The sequence below is a fragment of the Hyaena hyaena genome, unplaced genomic scaffold (genome assembly GCF_003009895.1).
Source record: "Hyaena hyaena isolate Hyena2069 unplaced genomic scaffold, ASM300989v1 scaffold_237, whole genome shotgun sequence".
NCBI lineage: Eukaryota > Metazoa > Chordata > Mammalia > Carnivora > Hyaenidae > Hyaena > Hyaena hyaena.
Window position 1 is genome coordinate 502,410 of NW_024080874.1, and position 19,155 is coordinate 521,564.

The window sequence follows — 19,155 nt, forward strand, 5'->3', positions numbered from 1 at the left end:
ACGCATCTAGACCGGCTCAGACGCCACCTCCTTACAGACTTTCCCACCCAACTCCCGAGCACTATTATCTTCACCTTTGACCTTTCCACTTCATACCTCGTACCGAAGCTACTTACGCAGAGATCCGATCTCTATTAATCTTCGAACAACTTGAGGGCGGGCAGGGTCCGAGTCGGTTTCAATTTTGTGTCCCTTGTCACCCCAGGGCATCGCGGGCATCAGTAAATACTGGTCAGGCGAGTACCACGGTAGGACGACAACTAGTTCTTCCCCCAAATGCCCAGAGAACATCTCCCGTTGCGATGGCCTCCAGAGCTCCTAAGAAGGCAGGGGAGCGGCGAGGAACTCCGCGCGTGGCTGGGCAGGACCGAGGTGCTCGCTAGGGCGGAGGGCAGAGGGCTCGGCCGGCCGGGCCACCCTCCTCGTGACTCCTCCTCCCCCCTCCACGGCTCCAAGTCAGGTGATTCCGGGCACGTGACGGGCACCACCTACCCTGCTGCTCCCGAGTGGCAGCTCGGGCGGCCAATGAGGGGCTGGGCCTCGGCGTGGAGCCTATGAGAGCCCTGCTCCAGGGGGCGGGCCGCGCGGCGGCGGCGGCTGCCGGGGGCGGCGGCGGCGGCGGCGGACTGGGGAGGCGGCGGCCTGGCTTGGCCTGGCCTGGCCTGTCAGGGCGCGGGCGGCGGCGGCTCCAGCACCATGTCCCTGCAGTACGGGGCGGAGGAGACGCCCCTGGCCGGCAGTTACGGCGCGGCGGATTCGTTCCCGAAGGACTTCGGCTACGGCGTGGAGGAGGAGGAAGAGGAGGCGGCAGCCGCGGGCGGTGGGGTTGGGGCGGGGGCCGGCGGAGGCTGTGGTCCGGGGGGCGCTGACAGCTCCAAGCCGAGAATTCTGCTCATGGGACTCCGGCGCAGCGGCAAGTCCTCCATCCAGAAGGTGAGCGGGGCCGCGCCGGGTCCCCCGGCCCTCTCTCCCCCTCCCGGGGGCTCGGGTAACCGTCGGGCGGGGCTGGGGGACCCCCGAGGAGGGCGGCGGCCGGGGCTGGCCGGCAGGGCTGTCCCACTGCGCTTTTTCTTGTCTTCTGGGGACCGGGGCCAGAGGCGCGGCCCGCGGAGAACCCCGACCTGGGAGTCCACGCCCAAGTCAGCTGAGGCCGAGCGGGTCCCTGAAAGCGAGACTGGCTGGAGGGAGGCAGGTGCCGGTGCCGCCGCCCGGGACCTCCGCCCCCTGGGACCCAGCCCCTGAGTGCTTTTCCGAAACAGAGACGTACTCTTCGGTCCCAACTTGGAGAACTCGTCCGACTCCCCCTCCCCTGCCCGGTTTTTGTCTATGGCTCTCACTTCGGGTGGCCTGAGTTTGCAGGGCTTCCCAGGTGAGCCCCAGGGAGCAGCGTCTGGAAGAGCTGTGACTAAGTCACTGGCCATTTTAATGCTTGCTCTTGTTACTGCTGCGAAGGAGAGTTTAACATTACTGGGGATCGGGGGCTGTTACTCCCCCAGTTTTAATACTTGTGGCCAGGCGAGTGTCATTACTGGTGATGGTCCTCCCCTATGCGTGTCGATACAAAAATCTTCTGAGAATCGAGAGTATTTGCAGACCTAGATCAGGACAATTGCTTTCGCTTCGGGTCTGCCGGGAACAAATGGAGGGTTAGATCCTTCTTAGTGAGGGGGAAATTGAGGCAAGGTTGGCCACCTCCATTCGCCATCCCCCTCACCTACAAGTGAGCTGATATTAAAACGCCAGATCTCTCGTTTTTTGCCCTTTCCACTCTGCTGCAAAGGTCTGTCCACAGTAAATCTGTGATATTTTGTAAACATCGTGGTTTTAAAAAGTAGCCTTCTTCTGCAAGTACTGTGTTTACTTCCGAATTTACTGGATTGCTGGGTTGTATTTGTCTTCTCACTTATTGTAGCAAAATTTGAGTACATTTACAGTGGGGATTTAGCAAACTGCATTTAATTCTTCTCAGTTGTTACTCATTGACCAGACCTTGGGAGTAACTACCCATTTTCCTCTTCTAGAAAGTAATAGAGATAAATTAGCTTTATGTTAGCATTGTATGGATTGGGATTATCCTGATTCTTAATAATTACCATTACCACTTCTTTTTTCATGGGAGCTGTTTTTCCCTGTCACTTCCCCTCCCCCATATATAACTATCTCCCCCCCCCCCCCATATATCAGTTTCTACTTGGTATAATTCCTAGCTGTTTTACATCCTCTGCAAGACTGTAAACTCTGTGAAGGCAGAGTCTAGTCAGTTACATTTCTAATGATTTCTCAAAGCCTGATGTAGGCATCCCAGGAAGTTTTCAATAAACAAAAGTTATTCTACTTTAGCTGTTTGTTTTTGTAATCTTAAAGCAGATCTTGGCAGAATTAATACAGTTTAACAGAAAACAAAATTAACACAAGAGACATTGTTCCTACTAGGATTAAATATGGTGCAGAGAAAATAGCAGAAAAGTTTAGCTCCAAAATAGGCCTGATGGGAATTAATTTGATGTCTTCTCGTCTCTCAGAAATAAAAGAATAGTGAGTACTGAGGGATACACCATTCACTTTTTATCTCTTTAAACATCTTTGCTATAGGATCAAATTCTTTAAATGTTAATTCAGGGTGGAATTTTGAACTTGAAATACAAAGCTGAATAGTTATAAGATTATCTTCTTTCTTTTAACAGGTGGTGTTTCACAAAATGTCCCCCAACGAGACCCTCTTTTTGGAAAGTACCAACAAGATCTATAAAGATGACATTTCCAATAGCTCCTTTGTGAATTTCCAGATCTGGGATTTTCCTGGGCAAATGGACTTTTTTGACCCAACTTTTGACTACGAGATGATCTTCAGGGGAACTGGAGCTTTGATATATGTCATTGATGCACAGGTAGTTAGGAATAATGATGTTTGCCTCTTTTCTTCTGGTGTCAAAAGATGTAGAAACAAAGGAAAGCTGTTTATCTTCTTTATCATGTGCTTGCAGCGTGTTTCTTTGCCGGGAGAACTCCTTCCAGTAGGAGAGTTGCAGCTGCAGAAGTGTGTTGGGAGCAGGCATGCCTTGTGAGAGTGCAGAATAGATGATTAGGAGATAGTAGCTTATTTATTATCTTTGAGTTCCAGTTATTGAGCAGGTTTCCACTTTTATTTGTTAACAGTGGATATCGCTGTACTTTATTAACTGTTATGATGGGGATGTCACTCACTGGAAAAATCTCCTCGGTGCCCGTAATATAAGTTGGAAGAGGAGAACCAAGTGAATGTTAAAGTGAGTGGTTTCCTTAGCTGTCCAAACTGAGTTTAGCTCAGCAAGCGTTTATTGAGGGCCTCACATGTGAAAGGCACTGAGGAGAATGGGACATGTCCCTGTCCATAAGAAGCTTAGTTTTTATAAGTGTAAACATCAGTCAGGAATGCTTCCTGCGTGACAGGCTCTGTAATGGATATGCTTTCACACACATGATCCGATTTAATTTATTCTTCACGATACTGTGAGGTAGGTACGGTAACGCCAGTTTTGTGAAGAAGTAAACTCAGATCACAGGTTTAAGCACCTGCTCGCAGTCACACATCTAATGAATGGCAGAGCTGGGATTACTTTGGAAAAATTCTGTTGGGAAGAAATGGCCATTTCCTTATATTATCGATATTAAAAATTACAAGCTTTAACTTGGTAATTGAATTTTTTTTCTGGAGAGATTAAAGACTTAGTTTAAGTTCGTGTATTTGAATGTTTTGAGTATTTGTGAATAATTAGGGTAATATATTTTCTGTGGTTGGGGTAAGAGGTGGTTTGAGGCTTTCTTAACTCGTTACTGACTTTTACAAGATTTCTTTTTAAAAAATATTTTGTTCTGACTTACAGGATGACTACATGGAGGCTTTAACAAGACTTCACATTACTGTTTCTAAAGCCTACAAAGTTAACCCAGACATGAATTTTGAGGTTTTTATTCACAAAGTTGATGGTCTGTCTGATGATCACAAAATAGAAACACAGAGGGACATTCATCAAAGGGCCAATGATGACCTTGCAGATGCTGGGCTAGAAAAACTCCACCTTAGGTAACAACGTGTGTGTTTGATATGAGAGCCCTGAAGAATGTGTAAATGTATTCCCATCTCTGTCATTACAAACACATAGCTTTCTGTTACTGGTAAACCCTTTCCAAATCTGTAATGTTCTTGATCTCTTCTTTGTGGAATTCAGTTTTGGGAGCCTGGATGTTCTTGAGAAGTTCCTTTCCCAGTTCTCTGCATTTTCTTGGAGATTGAAGTCCTATAAAGTGTTTTCGTTGGTGCTTTTAGAAATTCATCTCAAGAGACTGGAATCAGCCTGTTTCTTCGTGGCATAAATCTGCTTTGGGACTTCCCTCTCTTTATTTCATCTTTTTTTTTTTCTTTTTGCCTTTATTCAAGGACTCTCTGTCACATTTGTTGTAGATCTCTGTAGCTTGAGTTTTCACTTTATTTTTTTCAGTAGGAAGGGCCTTTAAAGAGGATACAGTTTCAAATCTGGACTCTGCTCTATCTTGTGTATATTTTTAAAAACAGTTTATGCTTATATGAATCTCTAAAGTTTGGGTTAGGTGAGTTTATTCTATAAATTTGTTCTGGGCTCCTGTTAGGTTTCAAGAACTGATTCATAATTAAATATTATTAAAAATTATTACTGAAAAAAACACCTACTAGATAGGATTGATGGTTTATGTGCTTGTATTCTGAAAGCATGTGAGGAATATTATCTATATGTTGTATTTTTTTTGGTGGTATAGGTAGATATGAGTAATAAAAAGTACCCAAGAAAATTCTCTTGATGATGTAGATAGCTTAAAGGGGAAGCAGCAGAGAGACACACGTGTAGCTATTTCCTTATCCCTGGTCTGTTACAGTGACTTCCTTATAGGCTCAAGCCAACCCCCATTCCTACCCCTAATATTCCTTAGGGTCTCAGACTCCAGGGTCTTTATGTTATTTTTCTAGGAAGTCATGTAGAAAAAGTCTTATTGATCTATAGTTTGCCCGGATTAAAATTTTAAAATATTTATAGGTAATTCACTTTTAAAACAAAATTCAGCAATATTTGTAAGGGAAAGTGAAAGTGCCTCCCTGTGAAATTCCTCCATCTTGTTGGGAATCTACTATCAACAATGGATTTTAGGCCATGATTGTCCTGTGTTCCCTTAGTGCCCATGGGAATTCTCCTCGTCTTTATGCCACTTCTGTGTCCCTTTCTGGGGCAGCCCACCCCAGTGGTACATGCCATCCCTCTCTCTAGTTCCTTATAGGATCTTAGGCCTATGTTAACCTCTCTAGAATTTTACATCTAGCTTTTGTTAATCACTAGCACACCTGTGGATTAGGCTTCCTTCGATTTCCGGTTACCGGAAACTCACCTCACTACCTGCCTGTGTTGTAGGCTCTCCTGTCACCCTCTACCTCCAGGCGTCACAGACTGGGCAGGACCTTCTCACATTGGTCTCTCTTGTTCATTGCTCTAACATGTAAAGTCGAGCCCCATCTTGCGTCAGGTTTAGGGTCCTAGGACAGCTTCTTGAGAGTATTTTTATTTTTATTTATTTAAAAAAATTTTTTAACATTTTTATTTATTTCTGAGAGAGAGAGAGAGAGAGAGAGAGAGAGAAACAGCATGAGCAGGGGAGGGTCAGAAAGAAGGGAGCTACAGAATCTGAAACAGGCTCCAGGCCCTAAGCTAGCTGTTAGCACAGAGCCCAACGTGGGGATCAAACCCATGAATTGTGAGATTATGACCTGAGCCGAAGTCGGACACCCAACCGACTGAGCCATCCAGGTGCCCCTCGAGAGTATTTTTAAATTGCCTGTAAAGTGTGATATTCACAGATCTGTGTTTCTAACTTTGTAATATATGCTTGTAAATAAATAAGTAAAACAACTGTGTAATGGAAAGTATCCCTGACCTAAAAAGGAGGTAAAATTGTCTGTATTGTTTGAAAGGTTAAAGGTGTGTCTTTCTCAATTGTGTTTTGTTAAATCTGTAGATGTTATGTTTCCACTGTATGTCCTTTTAGGCTACTAGATTCCTGTCCCGTTCTCAGGAGGGCCCTAGCTCCTATCTTTCCAAATAAATTATTTACTGAGCATCAATTGTGTTCATTTGTTTACTGAACAGATATTTATGAGCACTGTTGAGGGCATTGGGGTTGTAGCTGTGAGCAGGACTGTCAAAGTCTCTGTCCTCATGGGGCTTACATTCTGGTGAATGAGACAGCTCAAAAGCACTTACAAATGTATAGTGTAACTTTAGGTGCTTATCAGTGCTATGAAGAAAAATGAATTAGGTGAAAGGGGTGCTATTTTAGGTAGGGGGGCCAGGGAGGAGCTTTCTGAGAAGATGACACTTTAGTAGAGCCTGAATTACATTCTTATTTAATAAATGTCATCCTTCTCCATAGTCTTTTGGTTTCTATCTTGGTCTTTGTCAGTTTTTTGGCTTAAGAAATCAAGTTTTTTGGACCAGGTTGCACAGAATTAGGTGAATATTCAGATTTCTGCATCTGGAAATGCTTTGCTGGGTACTAGGGAATTGCCCTCTGTGTAAATGCAATAATGAGGTGGATGGTTACAAGCTAGGTGGGGAGGCTTCGTTTGTGTCCTTGAACTGTGGGGATTACGGGCAAGATAAAAAGGCTTTGTCTGAACTTCCTGAAATGAAATGATAAGAAACTTAAAAATTTATATTTTGTGATAACTGTCACTTTATTTTTTTAAGTAATCAAACTATGTTGTGTTTTTCAGCTTTTATTTGACTAGTATCTATGACCATTCAATATTTGAAGCCTTTAGTAAGGTGGTGCAGAAACTCATCCCACAGCTGCCGACTTTGGAAAACCTATTAAATATCTTTATATCAGTAAGTGAGCTAATTTACTATTGTCTCTGATTGCATTTTCTTGAATTTATCTCTGTTATCCAAGTCTCCCAAAACTGACTTGGATTAGTCTGAGTCAGGCTGAAAGACTAATGACACACTTAACATGTAAAGTAAATCATAAGAACATTCAGAAAAAAATGGCCGGAGTTATTTTCTGAGCTCTTTAGTGCTCACCCTTTTGGTCTTAAAATGTAATAATGAAAAATTTCCTCATGCTTTCTTAATAAAAATCTTCATGATAAAAAAAATTCATAATATCTGTTTCCTGAATGAAGAGTAGTAACTGGAAAAGCCTGGGTTTTGGGAATTTGAATCTAATATCTGCTTTATTGGAGGTCATGTTGAAAAATTGATCTTTTCCTTGCTAACCGTACTTTAGTGTCACATTTCACCTTATTTTGAGGATTCAGCTAAAAAAAAAAAAAAAAAGGATGTTCTTTCAGTTAATTTAACCTTCAACTTTTATGTTTTCCAGACATGACTTTGAACGACTCTGCATGTAGTCATCCTCAGTTCTTTTGGGGTTGGGGTTATGCTAGGTGTTGACATAAAATTAATTCTTTTATGTTTTGCTAATTACCACGGAAAGCCTTCCTGGTAGTGAGGTCATTCAGATCAGAGATTGATTATTGCAACAAGAAAGGATTAATGAAAATGTAGGATGGCTTGATTTTCGGAGGGTTTTTTGTTGTTGCTGTTGTTAATTTTTATTCTTTGGTGGTATCTTAGCAAATGATCCATTTAAGTAAGAAGAAACATATTTGGTGCGATCAGATTAGTAAAATAATTCCACTTTTATTCCTTGGAGAACAGAAATGTCTCTAAACCAAGTATCATTTGCTTTTTTGGTACATTTAAAAAATGTCCTTGTGTGTTAGTCATTCAGGATATGAGGTAAATTACAAATTTTGAATCTTAAAACTGACACTTCCCTAATTTTGTTTCTCCAAGAATTCAGGTATTGAAAAAGCTTTCCTCTTCGATGTCGTCAGCAAAATCTACATTGCAACAGACAGTTCACCTGTGGATATGCAATCTTACGAACTTTGCTGTGACATGATTGATGTTGTAATTGATGTGTCTTGTATATATGGGTAAGTTATATACACATTTTGGCAAGATCTCAGAGCAGATGGAAAACTACCAATTCAGTTTGTCAGAGGGATTAATTTCTGAGGCCTCTAGCAGGTCCTGTGTAGAGTGGAATTGTTCTGACCATAGTTCTTCAACTTGGAACATGATGTGTCTGTAGATGGACTGTTAGGTCTTACTCCTTCAGAGAGGATGGATAAAAGCGGTTGAAAAAGTGGCTAGTGCCAGACTTCATTGTCACGTAAAGTTTCTCCTGCCATTATTTAGGAGGCTTGCACTGTGTCTTCTCCCTTAGGGATTTAGCTAGATCAAAAAAGTAGATTGATTTATTTAAAATGTTTTGAATAACAGAGGAAGTCCTGGTTCCTAATTTAACTTCAGGCTTTGTGGGAATGAGGGATCCTTAATCTTTCATAGAACAAGGAAGTCAGAATTTTGGATGTCAGAGGACTTGCCCATAGAAAATTTTGACTCATACATCTAAGTTTTCAAAATAAATGTCTAAAATGTAAACTCTTTCTTTATGTAAATTCCTCAAACTCCATACAAGCTTTATAAATGTTAGCACAAGTGTATGATTTTATAGAATAGTTCAGAGGATGAGTGAAAACTTTGGAGAATTACTGATATTTCAAAAGCCAACAACCTCTGTTGTTTATAATAGCCCTGATTCCCCTCATGTATTAACATCAGCACTCTCCAGGCACTTTCTGATGCTCTGACATTACCTTTGCTTTCTGGTACCTGTGTCCTTTATCTGTTCCTCTCTCCACCTGGTCTGAACTCTTCATTCATCTCTCTGTCCCTGCCCTTCACCTTGGTCTCTCAGCCCAATTTGTTGGCGTCTTTCTCCAGCTGCCTCTGAGGAGGAGAATGCATTTCTCTTACCTGTTCTTTCCCTGTCTGTCCCTGTCTTTTGTTTCTGTTTTTCACTGTTGTGCTTACAGGCTCTCCTCTGTTCTAATTTTTCCCATAATAAAAACATGATTTTTGTCTGTTTATTATTCAGTAAAGTTTCATGTTCCCATTCTTAATTTTGAAAATGGATGAATAGAGCATTTGCTTTTTCTGTAAAAGAAATCAAAATTTCATAACCCCTTTTTTTTTAATAGTTTAAAAATCAAATTCAGTTGCAAAGTTCTTTTTTCAGTATAAAGTACATTGTAAAATACATTATAAGGCACATTATAAAACAGAAAATCTCTCCACTGTCATTCTTCACACAATCCATGCATGCACTTTGTGCTTTATTATATTTGCTTCTTATTTGACTCTTGATTTACATCTTTTGAAGGAGAAGCACATAATTCTGACAATTCTAGTAAAATAAAATAGCTTTCAGACCCTGAAGGCTCACTTTGTAAGCATCAGGATTCCATAGTGTCTTTGACAGACTGTATTCATTTTATTTTATTTTATTTATTTATTTATTTTTTTATATTTTTATTTATTTCTAGGGGAGAGAGAGAGAGAGACAGCGTGAGCAAGGGAGGGTCAGAGAGAGAGGGAGTCACAGACTGAAACAGGCTCCAGGCTCTGAGCTGGCAGACAGCACAGAGCCCGACGCGGGGCTCGAACCCACGAACCGCGAGATCATGACCTAAGGGAAAGTCGGACGCTTAACCGACTAAGCCACCCAGGCGCCCCTCATTTTAGTTTTTATGCTTACTCCTTTTTCACTAATGGCAGCTTTCTCTCTTTTTAAAAATTTTTTCTAAATGTTTATTTTTGAGAGAGACAGAGTGTGAGTGGGCAGGTGGGGAGCCCAGAGAGAGATGGAGACACAGAGTGCCATGCAGGGCTCAAACCCATGGACCGTGAGATCATGACCTGAGCTGGAGTCAGAAGCTCAGCCGACTGAGCCACCCAGGTGCCCCAAATGGCAGGTCTCTTAGGTTGGGTCCTTTTTACGAGGGAAGGTTGGAAACCTGTTGAATTCCATGTATGCTGGGTAGACCAGATGAAGGTGTGACCACGTGGAATACTGCATCCCAGTCAGGTAACCACGTTTCTTAAATGAGAACCTCTGTTCCAGTATGTTTAAGCCAGTATTTTTCTCAAAAGACACTCCAGAAACTAGGTGGAAAGACTTGTCATTGTGCAAATTAAATGTGACAAAATACCTAGTTGGGAAACGTGTAATGAATACTTTCTTTTAAAACAGGTTAAAGGAAGATGGAAGTGGAAGTGCTTATGACAAAGAATCTATGGCAATTATCAAGCTGAATAATACAACTGTCCTTTACTTAAAGGAAGTGACTAAATTTTTGGCACTGGTCTGCATTCTTAGGGAAGAAAGTTTTGAACGAAAAGGTAATGGCATTTTAAAAGGCTGTTTTTATGTGAAGTTCTTTGTCATCATTTATTAGGTTCTTGAAAGTAAGAGAAGATAACATTGCAGCGTTAAGAGGATTATCAGCTCGAACTACTTTTGTTCCTTCCTTTCCATATATAGTCCAGACTTTATCCTTCTTTTGATCTTTGACGTTAAGTCAAGTGTTTAATTCCAGCCTTTCTTACTTGGGGTCCTTTTAACACATGTCTCAGTGCCTGTGGCTTGGCTTCCACCCGACTCTGTGTACCGAGATGGTTCTTTGGCAGGTTCCCAGGTTCCTTTCCTGCTACACGCAGTGGCCTTTCCTCGCTCTGTAGCCTCTTCAGCCTTCCGAAGCATATGGCCCTGCCATTCCTCCTTTCTGGAAGTTCTCGTCTCTCTGTGCTTCCCTAATGCTGAGCTCTCCAGGTTATTTTACATATTTGTCTCTCTTACCACATCTCCTCCTCCCTCGGACCGTTTGTCTCAGTCTGAGCGCTCCTCAGAGCCGAGTCTGTCTGCTCGCTTCTTCCTTGTTCTCCTGGTCAGCTCACCCAGGCCACGGCTTCGTTAGTTTTGTCTATGTAGTTGATTGAAAACTCACATCTCTAGCTCTGACTTGAGCCCATAGTCCAGTCCCGTGTTTGGAGATGTTAGTAAGATATTTTCATTTCATTTGACTATTACCTTGTACCTGGTGTCAGAACTGGTGAGTATTTGCACTTCTGTGTCATGACTCTCTTGGCTACCCTGCTTTTGTTCCTCAGTGTGATGGTTTCCGGTGTCCGGGCTCAGATACCTTGTAGTCAGGTGACTGTGTGGTGGCATATTGCTGAAGGGGCCCTTGCACGTCACTTCACAGAGGGTATTCGGTGTCCTCTTTTTTCTATTCTTTTTCCTGTACTGTTGACCTTGAATTTTCACCCAGTCTTATTATTTGTTTCTTCGGTTTCTTTTCTATTCCCACTGTCAGTGACTCTAGTCCAGGCCCGTGGTGCTGCAGTAATGTCCTGCTTGAGGTTATGTGCTTGGCCTGGGTTTTGAGGGCTTGAGTATGTGTTGTCTTTTATTCCAGAGGCAGACTAGCTTTCAGAAAATTACTTTCATCGTGTTTATTACGTTCTCGTGGATCTGTGAGAACTCTCTTGTTCCTGCAGCAAGTTCCTGCTCTTCCGTCTGCGTTTCTAATAGTAGTTTCACATTGAATGAATGAATATCATTTCACTAATGTTACCGAACCATATCAGATACACAAAATTTTTGGATAAAACAAAAATCTGCATTAACCTTTGAGCTTCAGAACTAAAACACTGTTGAATGTGGTTTTCAGTTTTCCTGTGTATGACTTATTTTTATTCTTTTATACTTGGTATCTTCCTTAAACGACATAGAGCTTTGTATCCTGTATCCTTGTGTAAATGATATAAAAATATAAATGGTCTTTGGCAGCTTGTTTCTTCTCTTCACTCAAGATCTGTTTTGAGATTTACTTGTTTTGATAACATGTATGTTTAATTCGTTCATTGTCTCTGCACGCCATGCTATATGGATTCGATATACCACAATTTATTTTCTTTTTGCTGGACATGTAGACTAATTTTATTTTTATTTATTTCTTTAAAATTTTTTATAATGTTTTATTTATTTCTGAGAGAGACAGCGTGAGCACGGGAGAGTCAGAGAGAGAGGGAGGCACAGAATCTGAAACAGGCTCCAGGCTCTGAGCTGGCTGTCAGCATAGAGCCCGATGTGGGGCTCGAACCCAGGAACCATGAGATCATGACCTGAGCTGAAGTCAGGTGCTCAACTGACTGAGCCACCCAGGCACCCCATGGATATGTAGATTGTTTTTAAAATCACATATAGTTTTGCAACAAATGAACATGTTTGCCTTTGCACATGTGGAGAATTTCTCTTAGGGTATGTTTAGTAGTGGAATTTATAGAGATGTATTCATACATCTTCAACCTTATTCCTCATTGCTTTCCGAAGTGGCTTTACCAGTTCTCCCCCCTAGCGGTACTGTGTGGGAGTTCTGGTCACTTCATGTCCTTGATAATGCCTGTCAGTCTGGTAGGTGTGAAATGGTCTCGTTTGGTTCTAATTTTTACTTTAATCACTAGTTAGGGCAGACATTTTCTTCATAGCAAGCATCTTTTCTGCCAGTTCAAGTTTCTTCTTTGGTAATTTACCTGTTCATATACCTTAAACCTTTTTGTACTTCTTAGAATTTCGTTATTTTTATCTATTCTAATCTTAAAAGTTAAAAAACAAAAAAACCCAGCCAAACTTGAAAAAAGAAAAAGGGGGGCGCTTGGCTGGCTCAGTCAGAAGAGCGTGGGACTCTTGGTCTTGGGGTCGTGAGTTTGAGACCCCCATAGGCTGTAGAGCTTACTTAAATAAAACTTTAAAAAAAATTTTAAAAAGCCACTTTTGGTGGTTCCGCTTATGGAAATTTTCAAATATATACAGAAGTAGAATAGCACAGAGTGTGTCCACGTGTACCCATCTTCCTGCTTCGACAGTCACCAGCCTGTGGTCAGTCTTGCTTTCTGTTTATCCTAGCAGCTAACTCATTATTACTTCTTGCTCTTTTGTTGTGGAAACTGTCAAAAAACATACAGAAGATAACATAATGAATCCTTTCTATTTATCTTCCAGATTGGATGATTATCAACATTATAGCCAATCTTACTTCATTTCTGTACTTCTTTCCCTACTGGGCTATTTTGGAACAGATCTCTGACTTGATCAAATAACTTTGTCTATCCAGATTTCAGCAGGTATCTCTGAGAGATAGTGTTCTTTTTAAATTTTTTTTTAATGTTTGTTTATTTTTGAGACAGAGAGAGACAGAGCATGAGCAGGGGAGGGTCAGAGAGAAAGGGAGACACGGAATCCGAGGCAGGCTCCAGGCTCTGAGCTATTAGCACAGAGCCTGACACGAGGCTCAAACTCACAAGCCGTGAGGTCATGACCTGAGCCAAAGTCAGACGCTTAACTGACTGAGACACCCAGGCGCACCCAGATAGTGTTTTTTTAAAACATGACACAACCATTGATAGACATAAAAAAATGAACAGTGGTTTCATAATATCACCAAGTCTCTGGCTAGTGTTCAAGTCTCTCTGACTTGATTCCACCTACTTCCCAGGGAGCATTCTCTGTCCCTGTCCCCAGTCATGCCAGTTTCTTTCCTGTCTTCCACCTGTGCTGTCTCCTCATTGCCAGCTCCCTCCTGTTTTGGTGGGTTTTTTTTATTTTTGTTTTTGTACTATTGCTCCTCTTTCCTGCCTAATTAAATCTTGCCTGTATCCCTGAAGTTCTGCCTCATCCTTGAGGCGCTCACTGGCTGCCTTTGCTCTGCACTGGGCTTTCCGTCTTTTAGACTTCTTTGACATTTATAGTCATTTTGACATCATAGTGTGTATGTGTGTGTGTGTGTGTGTGTGTGTTTTAAATAAATTTATTTTGAGAGCGAGAGAGTTGGGGAGGGACTGAGAGGGAGAGAGGGAACCCCAAGCAGGCTCTGCGAGGTCAGCACACAGTTGGATACGGGGCTCAAACCCACAAACCATGAGATCATGACCTGAGACGAAATCGAGAGTTGGACACTCAACTGCCTGAGCCGCCCAGGAGCTCCTGACACCATAATGTTTTGATGTGTTTCTTGATGTTCTCAAGGGCATTTGAAGCCCATTCTTCTCACTGGCTTCCGTTCTCAACTCAAGGGCACCTCCTGGAGCTCCGTAGTCCACACAATGAGGAGAAGCAGGGCTGGGGAAAGAATGCATCCTTTTCCTTTTAAGGGGATTTCACAGAAGTCCCACATGTCTCCGCTTATCAGTGGCCAGAATTGGCCATGTGGCCCTCCATAACTACAAGGAAGGCTGGGAAGTGTAATGTTTTAGCTGAGCACCATTGTGCTCATCCAAAACTGGGTTTCTCTTACTAAGGAAGAAGGGATTTGGGGCAGGCAGGTAGCCATTTCTGTCACAAAATAGAACCGTTCAACCAAAATCTTGTTTGGCGGCCAGTTCATGAGACACATGCGGAAGGAGCTGCCTTGTCTGAGGAGCGGGCGGAGGCTGCCTGATGGGCTGGGCCCTTCTGGTGCCCCCAGACCCCAGGCCTCTCCTGAGCGGTGTGCTGACTGCTGCTTCACGCCGCTCCCTTCGGCCCTTCGTCGGCCACCTGAAAGGCTTGAGAAGTATTTTACTTACACTTTAGATTTTTATTGTGAATTTTCTTAGCACATTTACCTTCCTAATTATTTTATCTATTTATTTACCCGCTTCATTCCCAGGCCCCAGAGGTAACCAGTGTTAACAGCTTGGGCATATGCCGTGGCACAAAATTCTCAGAAAATAAAATTCCTGTGTTTTTAAAATACATACCAGTTATTTTCTCTTGTTGCCAAACATTTCCCAGTAGATAATTTCACAGCTGACATTCAGAGGGCCTGATCTTCTTTTTCTCTCTCGCAGGTTTAATAGACTACAACTTCCACTGTTTCCGGAAAGCTATTCATGAGGTTTTTGAGGTGGGTGTGACTTCTCACAGGAGCTGTGGTCACCAGACCAGTGCCCCAAGCCTGAAAGCGTTGACACACAATGGCACGCCGCGAAATGCCATCTAGCCGGAATTCCAGCTGTCGGGGCTCTGTGCCAGCTTACTCTTCACTCCAGGGTCAGATGCCACGTGCTGCAGGACATGGGAGCTGCCGCCTGTGGGGTCCTGGTGCCTGTCCCTCTAGAGACAAGGGGTAGAGTTTCTCATTTGGATGAAAACCCCTTCAGCCAGTGGTGTGCAACTGAAGCTACTATTTCTTTTTCTTTTTCTTTTTTTTTTAAATGGGAAAAAAGAATTCTAAAGACCACAGAACTCAAGTGTGTTCTCTCTCGTCTTTGGGGTCCTATTTTAAGTAGTTGGGATATTTTGGACCTGGAGATAACACCACTTACCCATCCTTACCAGAGAATGTTGCTGTCAATTACCAGTTGGAAATAACAGAAAGGACTGCATTTTTATATGCTTCACTTAGGTTTTTCGTTTGAGTAGTCTCTCAAAATCCTGCCTCGCTTCAGTTCTCACACTGCCTCTCAGACTTCAGGTTTGGACGTTGCACATCTAAGACCTTTTAAATGCATCTGCTTGCTAACTCGGAAGACACATGGTCTGAGTGCAGCAAAGGACATTCCTGTATTTGTTACTGAAGAAACGAGAAAGTTTGATGCTGCATCAGGCCGAGAGCAAGGCTCAACAGTGGCTGCTGCGTTAGTTCTCTTGGAAGTGTTGACGAAGAAACGTTAATACAGAAGACAGATTTTGCCCCTGTGTTCTGGGTACCAGCTATCTGGGTTCTTTCTCCTCCATTGGATAAGTGATCATGATCCGTGTAACGATGGGAATTTAACACATTTGTTTTACCCACAATCCCCTCCCCCGGGGGAGAAATTTCATTATGTCGTTGAAATATTTAGCTCACTTTTCTTTAAACTTGGTACCAGCCGCTCCCTACCTTTTATTCTAAGCTATTTAGGTTCTTTACGAATTGCTGTTTTGTCAACTGCGAATGACTCTAAAGGCACTGATGGGCTGTCCGCTGGGAGTTGGAGAGAGCACATGGCGCCACAACATGTGTCGTTAAACATCCTTTGTCTCCAGTATTCTGACACCAAGTGTCAACTGTGGTACTTTCTTCACCTAGGATATTAATTCATAATCGTTTCTTTTTGTTGGTGGTTGATACCCTGTCCATTGATTGAAAGTTACACATTATTTTTACTCAACATGCCCAGTAGTCCTGTATTCCAAAGCCACTGGACCACTTGAGTACGTAAGTGCCACTGTTTAATGAAATATGTACACCCAGGTCTGTAAACCTAACCGTGTGACTTGGAGTGCTTCCTGCAGATGGTTCTGACTGTTGAGTATTTACATGGACCATGGTGATATCCAAAAGAAAATGCTTTTATATTTATAGATTATTTCACTGAACTATATAAAAATGGGTATCAATAAATGTATTTACTCCAGAATCTGTTTTTTATTTGCCTCAGCTATGAGGGGGGCGGGGTGATGCAGCAGCGGGTTGACTCATTTTGCCCCTTTCTTTTACTGCCACGTATGGTTAACATTGCCATATGTATTAGGACCTCATGCTCTGTCCTGATACAGGAATTTCATACCTGTGTCTGGACATCTCTCCTGGCCCATGTCTGCTTAGGGTAGGAAATCTAGGCCTTGGTGAAAATGGTTTTTTGGTTGTGTTTCATACCAACAAATTTTCTCTTGTGGTGGGGAGTACCCGGGGCTGGCATAACTGATGTGGTTCTAGCCAAGCCAGGAAGGGGTAGGGAGATGAATTAAGTACACCACCATATAAAAAATTTGTACCAATCCCAGTTTGTTAAATTTTTCCAGTTTCTGGGTTACTCATTTATTTTTTATTTTTATTTTAGAGAGAGGGGTGGGGGGTAGAGAGCATCCCAAGCAGGCTCCACACTCAGCGTGGAGCCCAATGGCAGGGCTTGATCCTGCGATCCTGGGATCATGGCCTGCATGAAACCATGAGTTGGAAACTCAACCGAGTGAGCTACCCAGGCACCTTCATATGCTCATTTTTTAATTTTAATTTTTTTTTTAAATGTTTATTTTGAGAGTGCAAGCAAGAGTTAGGGAGGAGGAGGAAAGAGAGAGAGTCTTAAGTAGGCTCCACATTCCATGCTGAGCCTGATGGAGGGCTCGATTTCACAACCGTGAGCTCATGACCTGAGTAGAAATCGAGTCAGATGCTTCACGGACTGCGCCACCCAGGCGCCCCTGGAATACTCATTATTGACACTTAAATGTCAGTTTGGCTCAGTGGTTTGAGCTCCATGTTGGGCTCTGTGCTGACAGCCCAGAGCCTGGAGCCTGCCTCAGATTCTGTGTCTCTCTCTCTCTGCCCCTACACCACTTGCTCTCTGTCTCTCTCTCTCAAAAATAAAAAAAAAATTTAAACTCCAAGCCAGGATACTGTTGAGAGTGGAAGGGATGCCATGGACGGGTGTAAACTGGCACTGTCCTGGCAAAGCAAGGTTGGCCAACCTAGTCCTAGATGTAGTTAGTGCGGGGTGGGGCCTGCGTTCCAACGTGGCGGCCCAGGGCTGCCTGCCAGTGCCTCCAGCCTCAGGCTCTCATTGGCTAAATGGAGATAGTACCTCAGGATGAGTACCCCGTGGCACACAGGCGCCCACGAAACGTTTCCCCCTACAGATGCGGGAAGTTACGCATTCCGGGGGCAATCAAGGAGAAAAGTTGAAAAATGGTGGAATAGAGACAGTGAGTGAGGGAAACAACTCGAGATTAAAGGAAATGGAAGAATTCTATGAAACTGTTAGGAAAGCTTTGTCTGCTTAGCTGTTCCAGGCTACCTCACGGAGAACTGCAACATATGGCCACATACAATCTTTCCAATCTCTTGAAGTGAGGTGTTTTAGCCATTTCATATACCGTATCCTCTCCCATTCATTTACACAGTCTCTTCACACACACACACACACACACACACAGTGAAGTCCCATTATAAATGCTGAAGGTATTTGTCAGTTAATTTACCTTCTACATTTTGAGTTCTGTGCGTTCACAGAGAAACACACGATTTTAAAGCTAGAATTAATATATTACAAGCTTTGTAGTTGGGGAGAGCAATGCCTGTGATTTGTGGATTGTTAGGTTCTCTTTGTCCTGGTTTGCAAATGCTGAAAGCCTTTCTAGTTATATCCAAAAGAGGTTATTAGTGAATGTCATTATTTTCCATCTAAGCTAGTAAAGTAACTTAAAACCCTCCCCAATGGCCCCCAGAGATCCCCAAAAGAACAGTTTCTATAGGGAATAGGGCAGCAGTTGGGCCTGGCTGGAGTTTCTGTTAATAGCATTTTCCCTGAACAGCTCACACAGAGCTGGGAGCCTGTGGACATGAAGAGTAGCCAGGAGAGATCTGAAGGGGTAGCAACTCCTAGGAATTATTTTAGGGGGTATATATGTATCACTTCACAGAACTTTCACAATACGTTGTGAAGTAGGTACTATATTACCATATATAGGAATGGGGGGAAAGGATAGAGGGACTTCATTGTGGGCAGTGGAGTTTGAATTGGAAGCCATGCAGTTTGATTCTAGGACTTGCGTCTCTAAACCACGTTTGACCTTGCTTCCCTAAGTAGGGAGGGAACGTTTGCTCACGGGATGTTTTGTGGAAAAAGAATCCTATAGTCACATTTTGGAAATAGCATTCTGTAGTGTTTTGGAGATTTACTATTTTCAGTCAAATATTAAAGGTTCTGAGAACACCGCAATAGAGAAGCCTTGGTTTATACCCCATGTTCTTCAGTTTATGTGACCCTCTTAGAAATGCCTACCCGGGGTGCCTGGGTGGGTCAGTCAGTTGAACGTCCAACTCTTGATTTCTGCTCATTTCATGATGTCAGGGTTGTGGGATCAAGCCCTGTGTCAGCTCCGCACTGAGTGTGGAGCCTGCTTAAGATTCTCTCTCTCTCTCTCTCCCCTCTGCTCACGCATTCTCTCCCCCCAACCCCAAAGAAAACAAAAAAGAATGCCTACTCAAGCAGTATATGATGGATACACTGAACGACACTTTACTGAAATGTTTTCGGTGGGATTGAAAGTAGGAGTTCATTTTCCAAGTGTCTTAATACAACCTTTGGTGACCTGGTTGTGTATGAGAGTAAAGCCTGTATATTTTCACAATTGAGCCATAGCTCTTGGGGTCCTTTCAACCTGGAATCGGTCTCCCTTTCCCTGTAAGTCCAGATCCTCCGTAAAAAGCCCTGT

General features: G+C 42.9%; 1 protein-coding gene across 1 annotated transcript; it reads left to right on the forward strand.

The window, feature by feature from the left end:
- The first annotated feature begins 625 nt into the window (after window positions 1-625).
- RRAGC (Ras related GTP binding C) lies at window positions 626-16,358 on the forward strand. Its single transcript, XM_039244481.1, has 7 exons — window positions 626-933; window positions 2,685-2,888; window positions 3,864-4,063; window positions 6,776-6,890; window positions 7,863-8,005; window positions 10,168-10,316; window positions 14,805-16,358. Exons 1-7 carry the CDS (start codon window positions 697-699, stop codon window positions 14,954-14,956), a joined length of 1,200 nt encoding a protein of 399 aa, XP_039100412.1. The 5' UTR covers window positions 626-696; the 3' UTR covers window positions 14,957-16,358.
- Window positions 16,359-19,155: the final 2,797 nt, after the last annotated feature.

Bases quoted from the DNA above. Each gene is read 5' to 3' on its own strand.
- RRAGC (XM_039244481.1), top strand. From the start codon at position 697: ATGTCCCTGCAGTACGGGGCGGAGGAGACGCCCCTGGCCGGCAGTTAC. The intron at 2,889-3,863 runs GTAGTTAGGAAT...TCTGACTTACAG, and splicing joins TATATGTCATTGATGCACAG to GATGACTACATGGAGGCTTT. The intron at 6,891-7,862 runs GTAAGTGAGCTA...TGTTTCTCCAAG, and splicing joins TATTAAATATCTTTATATCA to AATTCAGGTATTGAAAAAGC.